The following is an 18,670-nucleotide window of genomic DNA, read 5'->3' on the forward strand; positions in this document are numbered from 1 at the left end:
ACGCACAAGACCAGCTTCTAACCTTCCAAAGGAGATCTAGTCAGCCAATGGAATCTAGAAAGCAAATGCCCTTCAACTCAAATAGCTCTCCAGCCCTGCTGAGCACAGTCTGCTCTTTTTAGGTATTTTTTAAGCAATTTTTAGTAACTGTGAAGAATATAGTTAGTCTAACATTACGAGATAACTATAAATGAAGTCCCAGTTCCTATTTTTTAATGAATAAATAAAAATGGAAGGAACAATTCTTATCTTAGACTAAGCATACTCACAAGCAGCTCTTCGTGTGAGACTCAGGAAGTTACAGCTTCACTGCCTATTAGGATACCTAATCTAGGATAAGTATTGTTTCTTACATTTTTATTTAACCTCCCTCCCCCACCCCAAATTTTCATACAGCTATGTATGTAGCTGACATAATTAAAGAATTAGATAATAGCTTATACACGTTTATATTCTTAAATATTTGGATGTGTGACAGCACTACAAAATCTCCCAATTGTTCAATTTCACAACATGACAGTAATAGTTACAGAATAAAAATAATTTATGAGGTTCTCACATGAATTAATTTTTTAGAGATTTTCTGCCAAATCCTCCCTTCTTTGCACAAGTAGTCTGCTAAATGTAATGACATTACAGTTGGAGAGTATAGGATTAGAATGATTTGATGCTTTCGTTAATATGCATCTGTTACACGCAGCATTTAGCCTGCATGTATTATCGTATTTTGTTGTTGATATCTTTTAATACTTCCTGAGTTAGATCAAGCACATGGCTATAAACAAAGTTAGATCAATCTGTTTTATCAGAGCAGAGAGAAAATATTACTGAACTGAAAATACAGCTTTAGAGATCTCAAAAGAGAAAACTAGAAGTTTCCATTCTGTTTTCAAAGACCACTTAGCAATACCAAATAAACATTATCATGTTTAAATACCAAAAAGCATTGTTATGAGCTGTAGTTAATATTTTTTTCTTCAACTCAGTGATTTTTTTCTGTGTTTTCTGAAGTAGTTCCACATAACTGTGAAGACTACAGTTAAAACCTTTTGGGAATACCTATAAACATAGGAAAGGGTGGCAGCAACTCACTTATAGAGTTGTTGACGGCTGGTTTACTGCCAACTTACCTTGTCTGTAGGCCTTAGGAGCCTTGACAAATTTACATCAAAGATTTTCCTATAGAGGAAATGCACATAATTTCTTTCTTATGCTTTGTACTTACCTAATCCTTTAGGAGTAATGCCACTGCTATCAGCAGGATTAACCACCCAGTAGTAGTATTTCAGTGTGTGCATTAACTGCAGTACTGTTCCTACTCTGCGTATAGTGTTATAGATTGTAGCAGTTCCAATGAATTCAGCTGACAGGTAGGTATACAAAGACAATTGCACCTGAAGAATGAAATAGTTATCTATGTAAGTGTAAGTTAAGTATTAAAAGACTTCAAAGTTTCCTTGGGAATTACTTTGGACATGATTAAAAACAATACAAAAAATATTACAAATAACTTTAATAAGGCAGAAACTGGTTTATCATCACTGGATTGTCACCTGGAATGACCTCCAGAAACTCCTAAGAAAAATTATATATGATTCCATCATTTACATACTGATAAATGTGTTGCTTTTTTGTTGCTTTTTTTTTCTTAGTCTTTTTAATGCTTAATCTGTAGGAAAACCATGCAACCACTGAAATTTTTTTGACAGAATTAGCCAGAATCTTAAGCAAGAATTTAACTGCTTTTACAACTGTATAAAAGGCATTGGAGAATATAGTTAAGCAAGGGATAAACTTCATGATCAAAAATATCTTTGCTGTTACAGTGCTTTCAAATTGAAAAGAAAAAAATATATAGTACATATAGAAGTACTGTATACTGTATATATAAGTACTGTAGCATAAAACATAACTATTTCACTTCAGTGTATGAAAAGTCACAACATACTTCAAACGTACAACTACCTTTGCAGGGGTATGAATCCAGATAGCAGGATTAAAAAGGATGTGATCACATAATTGCTTCAGCAGAGGTGCTCCATGAGACAATCCATCCAAATATTTTGCAAATGATAAAAATTGTTCCAGAACTGCTCTGGTTATATGAACTCTAGATGACTGGGGAAAAAAAAAAAAAAAATTAAAAGAGGAATTTTTTTAAAAATATATAAATTCTTTGTTAATATACTGTCTTAATATTACAAAATAATAAGAACAATTCTTAATTATATAATCTAATATAATTAATATATTTCTTAATATAATTTCTTAATATCAAATGATACTTAATATCAAATGATATTTTCACCAGGTTCATCTTTACAAAATACATGCAACCTCATATGTTTTTATTTCACTGGATAAGAAAGGAAACAAACATCAACAACTTATGCTTTCTAATAAAACTGATGGTCTTCTAAGGACTACATTTAACAAAACATCAGTCAATAACTCTGAATAAATCCTTGTTCTATTCTCTTTTTTGTTTGTTTTATTACAATCCAGTCAGCATTCTCCATCCCACCTTGAGAACTGTGTAGAAGACTTTAGCTCTTCTTCAGTTAGTTTATGAGTTTTATTGAAATTGAGTTTATCAATATGCAAACACATGTCACAGCAGATTTGTTATTGTTAAATTTAAGTATTTGAAATATTTGGGTTCAAAGTTTCCTCAAATTGCAGGAAAGTTGTTCAGCTTTATAGCTATGCCATGAAACGCTGTTGAGATCTGCTCCTTTGCAGACATGGAAGGCAGACTTTCACAAATTTCTTTATGTACCAAGCAAACAAAAGGAACCAATAAGAAAAAAATGCCAAAAAATCCTTCTATTTGCTTTCCTTACAAAATGTTCCATTTACTTTTAATGCTGTAAATACAGTCTGAGAAAATGCAGATTTGTTATTTTTAGATGGGAAGTCCATTTGTCAGTAATAATAGTTCAGCCGGGATACTGAGTTTCCCTTGGCTTGTACACAACAAATCACAATAAACAGTCTGAAACTAATAAGAACCAAAATGTTATTTTGATGTTCATGACAGAAAAAAAATATAGCTGTGTGTCCTCCTTTAAGTATTTGATCACATACAAATGAACAACAGACAATTCATGGAGCTTGTCTAGGGAACAAAAGGACATTTTGTTGCTATGTGTAACAACTGAAAATAAGCACATAATGAGGAAATACATCTAATTGAAAAACTTCAACTAAGGATATTATAGTATTAAAACAAACAAACAAAAAAACAACAACAAAAACAAACAAAAATCACCAGAAAGTGGCCTGAACTGTGACTGAAATCAAACAAAACACATCACCTTTTTTGCTGATTTAATATATTGAAGTAGAGCAAAAGCCTGGGTTACAGCTTTGCAAAATTTAAAATTGCAGCAGGTGTCTATTAGAACACTATAAAAACTCAATCTTTTTATTTTTAAATTGCACGTACAACATCCTAAATTGATTATAATTGTCCTATATACATAAACCAGTGTTATTTTTGAGATCATCTTTTAACATTTATTTAGTATAGAAAAACATAACAGCACAAAAAATAACCTTTCATAGAGAACTTTAGTGAAGTTCTTTCTAGTGTAAGGATGTGTTTTTTCCTAGGTGAGAATAAAATAAGGAGCATAATGAGAGAAATTATTAATAACTGGTGTTCAAAATTCAGGACATTTTTTAAAATGCAAGATCATCATAATTTACTCATCAGACAACACAAAACCCTAATAGTGATTCCTTCTCAAATGATTGTTACTATATTGATCACATGTTGACCAAAAATACAGTTGGAGTCATTCAAGAACATCACGGCCATAAGATTCAACTGTAAATATTACTGCCTTAGCAATCTTAAAACAAACTATTGTCAGCTCTATTTTATTATAATAACAGGACATTATAATGGTTTTGGGCTAGGAGGCACATAGTTGTCATCAAGCAAGCATCTGAAATGAACCTCAGCGTTGTGATAACTGCTCATCATGTCTGAAAACAAACAAGCAAGGAAATACCCTTTCAATTGTTTCTCCCATAAACAAAATTATGTTACAGCTTTCCTTCTTCAAAACTCAAATCAACTATTTTATCAATTTCAGAACTAAGCCACAGAAGATTAATTTAATTTTTATTAACACGCAAATGCCTACAGAAATGTAAACCTAAATTACGGCATGTCTGAGATATGCATGTATAAACTAGGAACAATGTAACCTTCCTAAAGGACATGTTGAGGGACAAAGAGCGGAGAAACACAAAGGAAAATAGATTTAGGGAGATTCACAAAGAACTCTAAAGAAAAAGCATTAATTAGACAAACAGAATCAACTCCAGAGTATTTATTTGAATACTGGGAGATAAGAAGACAAAGAAGATGAAAAGACTCCTGTAGACAGCTTAGAAGTACTGCAATAAAAAATGTTTTATACCACAGATATACTGGTCCTTTCAGCCGAGTGACTGAAAATACCAGAAAGACAGGAGAAATACTAAGAACAAAACCAAATAATGCCCGTACCTTTTCAAGGAGGTAGCCAATGACTAGAAAGCCTTTTCCACCGAGCATCTGTTCTTGCATTGCTACTGAACTCTTAAGAAGCTCAACCAAGAAAGCCAATAGGGTAGCACTGCATGTAAAGAACAAGCAATTTTCATGTTACAAATACAGAAAAAACATTTTTTTACACTCTTAATATTTACCATCTATTAAATTGACAGAAATAGGTTTGAGGTCGTGAATAAGCCCTTGAAAGAATTCAAATGTTACATTCCCTGTTGACAAATTTCTCCATTGGTTGTTCATGTATTACAATAGTAGAAATCCCACTCCTACCTCCTCCTATTCTTGTAGATAGAATTGGAAAAATCATTTTTCTAGCTCTCCTTTTTTGACGGTAGAATCATAGAATTACCAAGGTTGCAAAATGATCATCTAGTCCCACCATCCATCCATCACCAACATTTCCCAGTAAACTATATCCCTCAGTACAACATCTAAATGTTTTTTGAACACCTCCATGGACAGTGACTCCATCACCTCCCTGGGCAGCCTGCCTGATAACTCTTCCAGAGAAGTATTTTCTAACGTCCAACCTGAATCTACCCTGGCGCAACTTGAGGCCATTTCCTCTGTGTCAACTATTTGACCATCCAGATTAATTGTGTTAAACAAGAAAACTTGCAGATATGCATCATCATTACATACTTTCAATCCCTATACTCAGTGGTATACCATGGAAATGAGGTCTCAAATGGCTCTGCAAGCAACGACATCCAGCACAAACCAGTGTAACTCTACCAGGGTGCAGAGCTTCTATCATACTTTCAGCAGATCAAGCATGAAAATAAATGCTAGGCCTGACCATTCAGAAATGCACAAAGAAACTCAAGAAGCACTAAGGAAATCACCCAGTAGTCCATTCCAGAAGTTCTCAGTATCTGTGAGGTGTTCAGAAAGCTCCAGGAGGGTTGAAAAAAGTGCTCAGAAAAGATTACAGTTTAAAAGCTGAAGAGATGTTAAAGACCTCAGGGGACAGCAAGAAGGTAAAACCATGTTATGAAAAACAACAAACAGAGGTAATACATGGCAGATGAATTCAGTGTGGGAGAAAAAAAAATCACAATTCATTCTTGCATGGTGTGAAAGAAATAAAAATATGCTGGAAACCCGGAGGAAAAGGGGAAAGAAAAAAAAAAATTGTGATAGAAAGATAATATTTTATACTATTTTGCAAATAGTAAAAAAAGAAGTAGGTGACATAAATGCACTTTACTGACTTAAAAATGAAACAATGTCATGCTTATTTTTCTAAGAATAAAATATTTTTAATAATTCCTAACTGTGCAGACAAGTATCTGTAACCATAAAGGTTCTCAGGCAGGTGGTGGACAAGACAGGGGTGGAAATTGTAGCATTTCCAACTATGAAATAAAGGAAATGTCCAACTCACATTTTATAAATTTCAATTTTACATAGGTTATCTAGGTAGCTAAAAGTTCCCTTGATATCCAGACACAATGTTAATATTGGTTAATCCATGTCAGTACCAAAACCAATTAACATGCTGAGAAAAAGAAGACCCTATATGGTGAGCGAGCCTGGCATGCAAAAAGTAGATTGTAGACAAAGGACATGCTGTGAACGTGAAACAGTGCCTTGTCTTGCTTCATTGCTGGATGGTCACAATAATCAGTCTAAAAATCACAAAGAGAATTCTCCACAATGTGTCAGCAGTAAAAGAACACAGATAACATCCACTTGCAGAATTCAAAAGCTTTTATCAAAACAGCCTGTCAAACTGTCACATCAATTTCAAAACAGATTATATGCATCATTTTTCCCTTAACATGATAGAAAGTTTCTACTGTATTTGTTACTTAAAAATAAGGCACCCACAATTTTTTCAAACATGGCTATCCATGAGAAGCTCATGTAAAGTCTGGAATATTTGTATTTAGAAAAATTCTAGAAAGTTGAACAGGTCAAAGAAAACACCACATCAGTGATACTTACTTTCTTACTTTGTGAGTAACTCAATGACTTAGAAGAATGGCCCATATGCATAAAGTTAAGAAACAGAACAGAGTTGTGGGACTAGGACATAAACTACAATAGTGAACACTACTAATATTACATTGAAAAGTCAAAAATTACTATTAAAATGTATTTAAAAGATTTTTATACTATGAGCACATCACTAGACTTAAGTTAATGGGTTTTACTTTCACTTCTATGAGTGCCATTCCAAAAGCCTGTTCCATTGCTTTGCAATTTATTTGTCTGTTCTATGAACTTAAATATAAACTCATGGACTGGAGTTATTTGTATCTCATATTAACATAATTTCTTCACAATGGCTAGAAATTCTGATACGACTCCAAATATAAATTCCAAGGAATAAGGACACCCTAAAATACAGATCTTCTGTATTTGCTTCTTTTTAACTATGCATAAAACATAGCAGCCAACTCTGAAATAATCAATAGCCTGATTAACTCAGTTAATATTTAACCATTCTACAGACAGAGAAATACACGAGCTGGTTCTATGCAAGTAAGACTCAATGAAGTTTTTAATTCAGAGCCCAAATGTCATCTTGAAGATTTTAGCTATTCCTAATGGCATTTGACATATGAGCTCTGTACAGAACTACCATAACTGTCACTGCAGTGTGACACCAATGTTACTAGTTTCAGGGAAATTTATTAATTCAGCCAATACCTTTGTGAATATACTATGACTTTTTCTAAGTCCAAAACATCTTTGAACATCTTTGAAATCAGATATGCAAAGACAACCCAAGCCAACTCTGCAAAGATTCATTTCAGGACTGTCAGATGTAACTCAAGCTATGCTCTTCATCCTTTTGCATTAGCCAAGACTGCCACCGTAAACAACAGAATTCACTGTAGTATATATTAATTCAAATCTTGGGATAGCATGTGTGAATGCATCATTACACCTTCAAGCACGTACAAATCTTCAAGTACCAGAAAAAGCAGTTAAAGAGAACAGCCTGACATTCACACAGAGACACAATGTTTGAGGTGAATACTGTATGGCACAACAGCATTGATGAAAATTAGCACTGCAATTAAATACAGCTAGCATTTGGTCCACATCATTATGCATGAAATGAAGTAATTAAATACACCTTACAAATTTTAACTGATACAAGGACTTTAAAATCAGAAAGGAAGGGCTTTAAAATTCTCATTCTCATACGATGCTGAACTATTACTACCTGAAGAAAATGATCAAAGAGAGGCAGAAAACAGATTACATGCTTAGTCTCATTTTATCCCCCAAAATCTTCCATATATTTGTTTCAAATCAAATTTCTATTTTGTAGGAGGAAGAAAGGAACGAAACTGCACTAAATAACAGCTGTTGCATGAAACAATAATTTTTACATGTCATGTTATCTATACTTTATGCTAGAGAGCGTTCAATCTGCCTGAATAGACCGAGCAGTAAAAAATTCTCAGATATGCTTTCTTCAGTGCCTTCAAATTTTCTTCTCTACATGTTCAGATTGACTTCATGCAAACATGTAAGTATATATATTCATACATATAAAGGCAGCAATACATTCATAATCACAATGGATTTTTTCTCCTCAGCACTGCATTCTAAGGACTGAGTCTGCCTGCCTAATTTAAAAGGATTGTACCCAAAACATTTAACATGTTCCTAAGGATAATCCATTTATGTAATCATTTTGAAAACTGAAAATAAATTTAACCTGAAGATTCTAAACACAATTTTTTTTTTTTTTAATCAGCAAATTAAATGTATTTTTTTTAATGTTTTTAAAAAGGTTACTGTTGACCCAGGGGAAATAATATTAGTTAGAAGACTGTCTTCTAAGAAGAGCAATTTTTCAAACAGAATTTAACAAACTTACCAGTAACTGAAATTCATCAGATTGATGCAGGACCCACATTAAACTTGCAAAATTCTGTGCACTGTCATACACAATTTCTCTCCATTCTTACCTAGTTTCAACTTCCCTAGATACAAAGGCAAATATAAAGGATACTTCAGCCCATTCCTGCTTCTCCTCTATACCATGCCACGCCTAGAATACATCAGTTTGTCTGCAGTGCAGCCATGATATAGACAGAGTATGTATGCACACCAACACTAAATCAGACAAAATTATCATTTCTCCTACTGAAAATATAGTTAATTTTAGGATATTTTTTTCCAGTAGTTTTCAATTACTAATTTGTAGGGAAAAAAGTTTCTGTCCAAAACAAGAATTTTCTTCATTTCCAGTGATAATGATACTGCTTACTGTAAGATTAGTGTGTTGTAGAGATGTTAAGTCTCTGGAATCCACTGCATTAAAAATCTGAAGATTAATTACTTTGTTACAGCATTGCCAATGTTTCCGCACTCAAAATACATATCTCTTGTGAAGATAAAATATAAAATAAAAATCAAAAATCAACAAACCACAGGACAGAATTGGTGTGCAGAGTAGATTTCTTTCACATCTATAAACATCCGTGATATTTGTAAAATCCCTCCCTTTACAGTTCAGACAGTTGTGACTCACACTGTAAAGTTACAAATACCACCTAGCTTTTTAATTCAGGCAAATTAGAGAAATAATAAAAAATAACTATTATGTTTCAATAGTTCACCATTTTGATTTGATACTAAATGTATCTATATTGCAATCCTTAGTGAACAGCCAGGCAGTAGTACTACTATACTACAATAAAATAAAAAAGATATTATGGCAATTCACAAAGATAATGGCCAGATAACATTTTTCAAAATTCCAGCATGTGGCATTTCTTTCTTTTAAAAAAAATGATTAGTTACAGACATCTGTAAATATTACGTTTTCTCTCTTCACTTCCATAGAATCATAGAATCACAAGGTTGGAAACAACCTGCAAGATCATCTAGTCCAACCGCCTTCCCATCACCACTGCTACCACAAGCACTAAACCACATCTCGCAGCTCCTCATCCAGACGCCTCTTGAACACTGCCAGGGACAGAGGGATGATCACCCCCCTGCTCCTGCTGGCCACACTATTTCTAATGCAGGCCAGGATGCCGTTGGCCCTCTTGGCCACCTGGGCACACTGTCGGCTCATGTTCAGCCAAGAATCAACCAACACTCCCACATCCCTTTCATCTTCACAGTCATCCAGCCACTCATTCCCAAGCCAATAGCGCTACATGGGGTTATTGTAGCCAAAGTGCAGAATACGACACTTAACCTTGTTGAACCATCTTTGGGAACTTTAAAGAGCGTGTGCAGATTACAAGTCAGAGCAGAAATCACAGAATCACTGAACTGTGGGGGTTGGAAGGGACCTCTGAAGATCATCCTGTGCAACCCCCAGTGCTAAAGCTGGTTCCTTACAGTAAGTTACACAGGAAAGTGTCCAGGTGCTTTTTGAATATCTCCAGAGAAGGAGATCTCAAGTTTAAGAAATCGTACACCATGACAACAGGTGAACAAGGAAGAATCTTCTTTGTCAGCATCTAAATTTTTGGTGGTTCCCAGTAAGAGAATAATAATTATTTTTTCATGGAGCTATTGAGCCATGTAGCCATTGAACAATTGTTAGAAAAGCAATTCCTATTAAATGAATTCTCATGATTTCATTTACAAAAAAAAGCATTCTATTAGGAACATCACTCGGTGCAAATATTCATAAAAACTCAAATGACAAAGACAACTTGATTATAAAGAGAACCCTAAAAGAAGAATGTTCTCCACTGGGATATAAGTGAAATATTACGTTCTTTTTTTTAGTTCAAAAAATAACTGAATAGAAAAGTTTCTCTAGTCTACTCTTTCCTGTGAAAATCTTCTATGCTAATTCTATCATGAATTTGTTAAATTACACCTTAGAGCGTGTACAATGAAATTATCTACATAGATCGTGCATTGCAAAAGGGAGAATAAACAAGAGCAGGCATGTAGCTATAAATATCTAAGTATCTTAATAAAAAATAGATTATTTACTATGAAGAGGATATGTAAGAGACGAATGCAGGTAATTGTTCTGATTATATATAGGAAGCAACCTTTATAAACTAACTTCATCTGTATTCCCAGCTTCTCCAAAATAAGACCAACAGATCATAAGATTAACCCCACCACAGGCTCTTACATGATAACTCTTGAAAACATTTGTATAAACAGAGTAATGGAAAAGAGGAAAGAAAAAGAGCAACAATTAATGTCTTGTTTTTACAAAAAAAGAATTTCTAAGATAATTGATCGTTAGCTTAAATCCACGGGAACATACAAAACTTGCTATCCAAGATATAAGATAGTCATGTAAGTTAACCTTTTAAAAAAAATATACACAGCAACATCACTAACTTCAGTCAGGAGCCTAAAGAGACATCATCTAAATATAAAAACTACTGGAAAAATTTAAAAAAGAGTAAAAGATATTAACTGATCAGAATAAAAGACAAAACATTTACAGGAAAAGATGACATTTAAAGGTCACCAAATCCAACTCCCCTGCAATGAACAGGGATACCTACAGCTCGATTGGTTGCTCAGAGCCTTGTCCAGGCTGACCTTGAATGTCTCCAAGGATGGAGCATCTACCACCTCTCTGGGCAACCTGTGCTAGCACTTCATCACCCTTATTGTAAAAAACTTCTTCCTTATATTCAATCTGAATCTCCCCTCTTTTAGTTTGCAACAGATTCCCCTTGTCCTATCACAACAGACCTTGCTAAAAAGTATGTCACCTTTCTTCGTACATCCTCCATTTAGATACCGAAAGGCTGCTCTGAGGTCTCTCTGGAGCCTTCTCTTCTCCAGGCTGAACAGCCTCAGCTCTTTCAACCTGTCCTCATAACAAAGGTGTTCAATCCCTCGGATCATTTCTGTGGCCCTACTCTGGATGCACCGTAGTAGATGGGCAATATACTCTGTATCAGGACTCTCCATATTAAAGAGTCAATGTTAGCAATAAAGTTTTCTGAAAAGATGCTAGAATTATTTTAGCACAGATCTGGGGAAATTGGGAAAAGATGTTATATATCACCTTTGAGGGTCTGAGCACAGGATTTATTTTGTAAGATAAACAGTAGAAGTGTTTTTAGTTGCTATGGTACAGCTTATGGGATATAGCAAATCCAGTTAGTAACTTCTAGAATAAGTATATAAAAAAAACTTCTGACTCAATCTACTTAAGCAAACAGCTACAAATCCTTCTAGAGATGCTTCTACAGATCCTTTTCAATATGGCCCCAGTATGGTAGAGTTGAAAGGAACAATCACACCTGAATTACTGCTTGTACTTTATTCTGCAATAGAATTGAATAAGCACCAATGATTGCACTCAATATCTTGCCACAATCAATCTGTATGTCAGTGCTCAGCACACCTAGACCCAAAGGAATTTAAAACCACATGCAAGACACCATAAGGGAACAAAGCAAATCCTCCCATATTACCATTGTAGCATGATCAAAGTTATCAACAACAGGATCAGAAAAAGCACGCTATATTTATTTTTATTACATAACTTAAACTGCTTCATTTTTTACCCTGAAAAGAGATAAAAAGCAGGATGAAAACTGGCAGCCTAACATTCAGATTGACAGACTACTCCTCTGAATAGCAGGTGCATCACTGAAAACAAGAAGATCTATTTAAGATGTGAGATCAGTTTCCATCATTCTAATTTTAGTGTATGAGAGCATAAGAACGTTTACAGTGCCTCAAAAGTAGATTTGTAGGGTACTTCATTGGTCTCACTGAAGATGCAAGAAAGACATACAAGGATATACAAAAACAGGAATAAAGAACATTCACAAAGAATACCATTAAGACACAGAGTTGCTATACTTATATTACCCTGCTTTATAATTCAGAATTTTATTTACACTGAACACATTCATTTAGAAAATAAAATTATAAGTGATCGGGGAGATTAAAATCAAGGTGTTCCCTCACAGACATGTTATCAAATTCCTTACAAGTAAAAATACAAAAAACAACTGAGAAACCTGAACTTACTAAACAGACTTTGAAATGCAAAGGAGAGAAGGAGGTGGGAAGGATTAAGAAAAATAGTCTGGAAAGTTTGGATACTCAGAATGGGGTTTCAAGCTGTTGACATTTCCCATCTCCAAGGAACGCAATAAGGCAAGACCAAGGACAGCAAAAATATCCAAGGGACAATATTCGATTCCCCCCACTTGTCTACAGCCAGAGCAAGCATTTAGAAATATAATGGTCTACTGTCACCAAACATCCCTTGGACTTTTTTTTTTTTTTTTTTTTTTTGGCAAAGAAGCACGAAGGTTATTCACTTTAAGATGGTACCACTATAAAAATAGATATTTTGTAATTTTGTAATTGCTGAATCCCAGCAATTTCTCAGAAAGAAGTGCAGCCCTGTTGTAGATATTTTTACTTTTCAGGTAAGAAAAGCATAAGTAGGTATCAGAGTCAGTTATACAAATGAATTTTGGAAGGGAAATAACACCTGAAGAAGGGAAAGGGAAAAGGAAAGTACATAGTAAGTATGCATAATAAATATCCACTCCACAACTGAATCTCCCTTTTCCTTTCCCTAAGGTCTTCATCCTTTCCACACAGAAATCTTTTATTCTTCCATTTGCCTACTTCCTTCTTCACCTGAACTTTTTTTTTCTCCATATCTACATTCCATTACATCAAATAGGAAAAAATAATGCACATATATTAGAGAAATAATAATTCAACATTTCTGTCACATCTCATCAAGCAAGAATTTACTCAGAAGTCTTTTCAATATGTGCTTGAGTTGGGATCACATCTTGTACTGTGTATAATTTGCAGCACAATGAATTACAGAGCTCTTTACAAAATAATAATAACCTAAGCATAGAAGAAATGCATTGATATATTCAGTCAGAACTCTTTTCCTATTCACAGTTCAACTAACTCCAGAAATGGTTCTGTACATTTTATTTGAGCTTTATTACTGTTCTCACTCAATAGAAAGACCACTTAGGACAAACTGGCCTTTTGCTCAATTTCTAAGACTCACATTGTGTTAGCTCTCCATTTTAAACATATTGAGTTACTGCTTTATCATCTATTATATACTCAGGTTATTAATAATTTAACATACATTTTATTCATATATACATAGATGTGTACAGACATATAATCTTCCTCAAATTGAAAAAAGTATTTTGCCTATTTCTGTGCTGTGTATAAAAACATGTATTTCTGTGCCACAATAAAAACATATACAGATTTTTGTCTAACATTTATTCAAACCAATCTCCATCCCCATTCCTTCTATTACTTCACAACACTTCAATGCAAAGTACATATTAGAAAACAAATTAGTAACCACCAGCTTTTCTCTGCTTTTTAAATTGAAAGAAATTATTTTCATCACTTTGCTGCTAGGAAGTAGAAATAGTTATTTTTGAGACTGTTGCATTTGTTCCAGCATTGTACTAAAATTTCTCATGAAATAAAATAAAACCTATCAGCAATTTTAGCTACAACTTAGTTACCAAGGGTGAAAACAGATGATTTGACAGAACTTAAAAAAATTGATAAATTTCTTTAATTAGGTTGAGATAAGTAATCTTCCTGGAGTAATTATACAAATGCATCACGTCCAAATAAATTATTCAAAGATGTAGGTCCTTTTAAGTAATATTTATTATTTTTCAGTTTGTGAAATTATTATTGAGCTATTTCATGCAACCAGAAATATCCAGAATAATTAATGATGGAGGACATTCTGAACAGGAAAATACTCTATGTACTCTGAATTATGTACTTTATATATTTATCGAAACACAAGAGAGAGTTTATGTCGTTCCCAAATCCTGTACAGAAAAATACAGTTAAAAGGACTTAAGCTTTAACTTTTCAGTTTCATTACCACACACACTTAGTTTTTATTTATTTTTCATATTTTATGTTACCAATAGAATAAGATCCCCCTCAGACAGGATGCAGCAAGAGGTCCATGTCATCAAAGCAGAGGTTTAATGAGCCTTTGTTTAGAAGTCTCTTAAAATCCCCCCCTAGCTTGCTGCAATTGTAATATGGTTAAAATAGAGCTATGCATAGCTTTGTGACTTTCTGCCCATGTACTAATATTGAAAGTGATATCTTTCTTTAACTTGGAATGTTATTAAGTATGGATTCAAATGGCTCAGACTTGGAGAAGTAAACGATATTTCATCTACAAGTAAAAACACGTTCATTTTAGAAGTTGAAAAAAACATCAAAAAACTATCCTTAAAAAAACCTCCAATGTGATTTGAATTCATTATTCAATCCAATCACTTATGACCAGCTTAATCTAGAATCTCCTTAGGTTATTATGATTTGCAAAATTCTACAGTAAATTACTTCTTCACATTCAGGATGTATTTTTAACAAAACAAAAGTAAAACACAAGTTACAGATTTAAAAAAGAAAACAAACAAAACATTCCCAAAAGAGGAAATTAGCTAAATTTAGTGTTTATCTTGCTTGAAAGAAGCTTACCAAACTGTTGTTTCCACCTGACTGTCATGCAGCTGTCGATTGTCTAGTTGAGCAAAGAGAGGAAAGAGAACTTGAATCCCTCCAATGGAATGAATTGCGCTGTGAATGGAGTGGGTTACAATAGCTTTCACATCCTAAATTAATAAAAGAAAGAAAGAAATGGGAAAAAAATCACTAATCTCAGTTTTAAAGGACAGTTAGTAATATAACTTGGGAAAACTTTACCACTGAATGAAGTGCAAACTAAATCAGACATATTTTTAATTTAATTTCAATAGTCATGTTTCAATTACACTAGATATACTTAAAAGCAAACAAAGAAAAACTTCAGAATCATGGTAAAATCTGGCTTATGGCAGGAAGTATATATTTCTTGATGAAAAAAAGTGAGAAAAGAACAGTTCACATGATAGGTATATTAAGAACTGAAATAACATAAAATTATATTCTCTTTGTACAATGGCGTACAAATACTCTCCTCATTCAAATGATGTTGAGCTATCAGTTATCACAGAATATTAATTTAGTAGCATTAGGTATGCAACAGAGAAAATGTGAAGGACACAATTATTTTTATCAGTTTTTCCTCCCCAGAAAATTAACATACAAGGATTACATTAAGTACAAGAATCATAGTAACACAACAGTAAGCTGTTGTCCACAGCGAAAGAAAGAGGCAAAGAACATGAAACATAAAAGAAGGTAAACATATGCTTTAAAGGATAAAAGTTATAACCTGGATGAAGTGGTAAGTTTTGATGTGTAACTCTGTAATTTGTATATGTGAACAAAATTAACAGTCAGAAGTCAGTTAAACTATGGTTTATGTGTTGGTACTGGTTCAATTAAAATAATTTTGATGATTAAAAATGAAATAAAACACACAAACCTGAAGCATAAGAGCATGTGGGGAGTGTACAAAAATCGAAGGATTTTCCTTTGGTGAGGATTCAAGGCATAGCTGAGCATCAGTAGCCTTTGCATTATAAGTAAAAGCAATGCTACTTGCAAGTTTCCCATCATATAGCACTTGTTTATGGTGCTCAGCCAGATGAATGTCGCTCTCAGATTTAAATTTGAATGTGCTCTGAAAAAAAAAAAAAAAAGAAAATATAAGAAGCTTTAAAAAGTAAAAGGAAGACTGAATCCTATTCCATTTTAAGGCAATGGCTATTTTTAAAATAGCATAAATCCCGTGCTTCAATGACAGAGTAGATTATATATATACACGATGCTGAAATTAAATAAAAATCAAAATTCTAAATGCTGTGTTTCAAACTAATGATTTTCGAACTTAAAGGAAGAATGAAAATTTCTCTTATTCTTAAACGTACATGATCCACATCTAATCTGAAACTACGTTTTATGGTAATTCTGAGAAATCAATCAAGAACAAGAAGATAGATTTCTTTCTTTCTGAAAAGCGTTGACAGATTTACTTGGCACACACCTACTTCTGCATGTAACAATCATCTGACAGCAGCAAAAAATAACCAGTAGTAACACACTGTGCCGATGCAAATAAATTAATTAGAAATGATCACCATTTTCATCATTGTAATATGTAATACAGTATTTCAACACTGCAATAAGAAATTCAATTTCTATTTCTAAAATTTTTATTGTTTTTTTCTTTTTTTTTTTTATATATGTAGCTGATGTTAATTATGAAACACTTTGTTTACTTGCACTGCATATGGCCATCTATATATTGGTCCATGTCAAAAATACTGTTGTTTTCATCTATTTCATCCCACAAATTTCTCTCTTCCTACTGTCCCCAATGCAGTAAGAAAATATATCATGAAACTGTAAAACATGTAATCAGTGGGGTTGTTGTTATCTAGGATGGGATAATTAAAATAGGCAATTTATAGACTATCAGCTGCTCCTTCCAAAAATATTGCAGATTCTGATCAGCTACGTAAACCCACAAAACCATCTAGCTTTTGCAGAGTTCTCAAGGCTGCTGCAAACACTGAATAAATTCTCTTGCTATGACCAAAGGATTGGAAAGAATGTCTGCTCAAGTGACTGACACATGGCAATCTAAGGTCTTGTGACAAGCACCCATTTGTATGTGGGTCATAAGAAATATGTAGCTGAATCAACTGGACATCTGACTGCATCTGATTGAGAACCCTCGGAGCAGATGTGTCAGTCAGCTGTGCCCCATGCATAGTGATGCTGAATGGAAGGGAGGCAGCAAAGCTGCACTGAAAATGAATGAGACACAGGCACTAAAACTGAGAAGGAAATCAGAATAGCAGATAGGAATAAAGGAATAGCAAGCCAGTGGTTTATTCTACAATTTGGCAAAATTAGTTAACATCATTTTGGGGTCTGTAAGGATTAGTGTTGGCAGCAACTGGAGGGAGGTGATCCATTGCCCCAATACAGCACTGGTGAGGCTGCATCTGCAGCACTGTGTCCATTTCAGGACTTCCCAGTACACAAAAGAGATGGACATATGGAGAGAATCCAACAAAGGGCCACAGAGATGATGAAGAAAGCAGGGCACCTCTTGTAAGAGATTGAGAGGCTCGGGAGATCTCATCAACGCTCATAAATATCTGAAGAAAGAGTGCAAACAGACAAAACCATACTGTGCTCCAGGACCAGTGCCAGGACCATGGACACAAACTGGAGCACAGGAGGTTCCCTTTAATGTCCTTAAGCCCTATTAGAGCTAAAACTTGCAAATATTTTATTTTTACACAGCATTTCCTGTCATTTCAAGTATGTTAAAGTGTTTCAGCAAAAATTTGTATCATTACTTTACCATGAACTTTTGCAACTTTCTAAATAAAGTTAAAATAAAATTAATTTTTAAAACAAATTTGAGCATCATTTTATTTCCTAATTTTCAGTGTTTACTATATCTCAATAGTTTATCAGATACCATCGTTGCAAAGACATGCCCAAATAGCCACGAATCAATACAATATCTATTTTGAGGGTAAAAAAAAAAGACTTAAATGGACTTCCTGCCATAAAAGTTGAAGTAAGTGATTGTAAGTTAGAAACTGTTCTGTTCTACTCACAAGAATATTATAATACAATGGAAAGAGGGGTTATTAATTCAGACAAGATGCTCCCTTATCACTAGGTTTGACTTACATAAAAACATAAAAAAAAATAGGTGCACTATACACATACTGTGCTGGGGACTTGCAAAAGGAGGAGGATAGCAGAGGCTGGCAAATTTGTAAGGTTTAATTGCAAGTGGTTAATTACCTGTCACTGAAGAAATGAAACTTTGAGATCTAGTAGAATCACCATAAGGGCATAAATTAAAAAAAAAAAGACCCTTTAACATGCTGAATAGCAAATATATGTATACATATTCCTTTGTACCTCCTTTATCAAGCTCATATGTGTGTATATATATATATATATATATAATATATATATAATCAAAAATAAAATATGACCTTGCACTACACAACTAGGTGAAGTGAATTTGAATTTTAAAGATTAGTTGGTGTGTGTTTATATGTGCATGCATTAATGAAGTTTTTACTCCAGCCTTCACAGGTGACAAAATGATTGATACTGCAGCACTGATGAAAAGCAAACTCAGATGCAACAAGACACAGAGTAATCTGATACCTCATTTTGAAATGTGTATGTGGGAGGGCTAATAGGAGTGTTACA

At 33.8% G+C, this 18,670-nt stretch overlaps 1 protein-coding gene across 5 annotated transcripts in view; it reads right to left on the reverse strand.

Annotated features, from left to right (window-relative positions):
• Positions 1-18,670, reverse strand: part of NBEA (neurobeachin) — a 472,765-nt gene that overhangs the window by 347,435 nt on the left and 106,660 nt on the right. For all 5 annotated transcript variants that reach the window (XM_090133132.1, XM_090133143.1, XM_090133133.1 and 2 more), the window contains exons 9-13: positions 15,903-16,100; positions 15,014-15,147; positions 4,523-4,631; positions 1,966-2,118; positions 1,226-1,394 (exon numbers count right to left, since the gene is read on the reverse strand). In XM_090133132.1, coding sequence (XP_089989258.1) covers positions 1,226-1,394; positions 1,966-2,118; positions 4,523-4,631; positions 15,014-15,147; positions 15,903-16,100 — 763 coding nt within the window. The remainder of the gene's footprint in view (positions 1-1,225; positions 1,395-1,965; positions 2,119-4,522; positions 4,632-15,013; positions 15,148-15,902; positions 16,101-18,670) is intronic.

Source organism: Phasianus colchicus, chromosome 1, assembly GCF_987193195.1.
Source record: "Phasianus colchicus chromosome 1, bPhaCol1.hap1.1, whole genome shotgun sequence".
Classification (NCBI taxonomy): Eukaryota; Metazoa; Chordata; class Aves; order Galliformes; family Phasianidae; genus Phasianus; species Phasianus colchicus.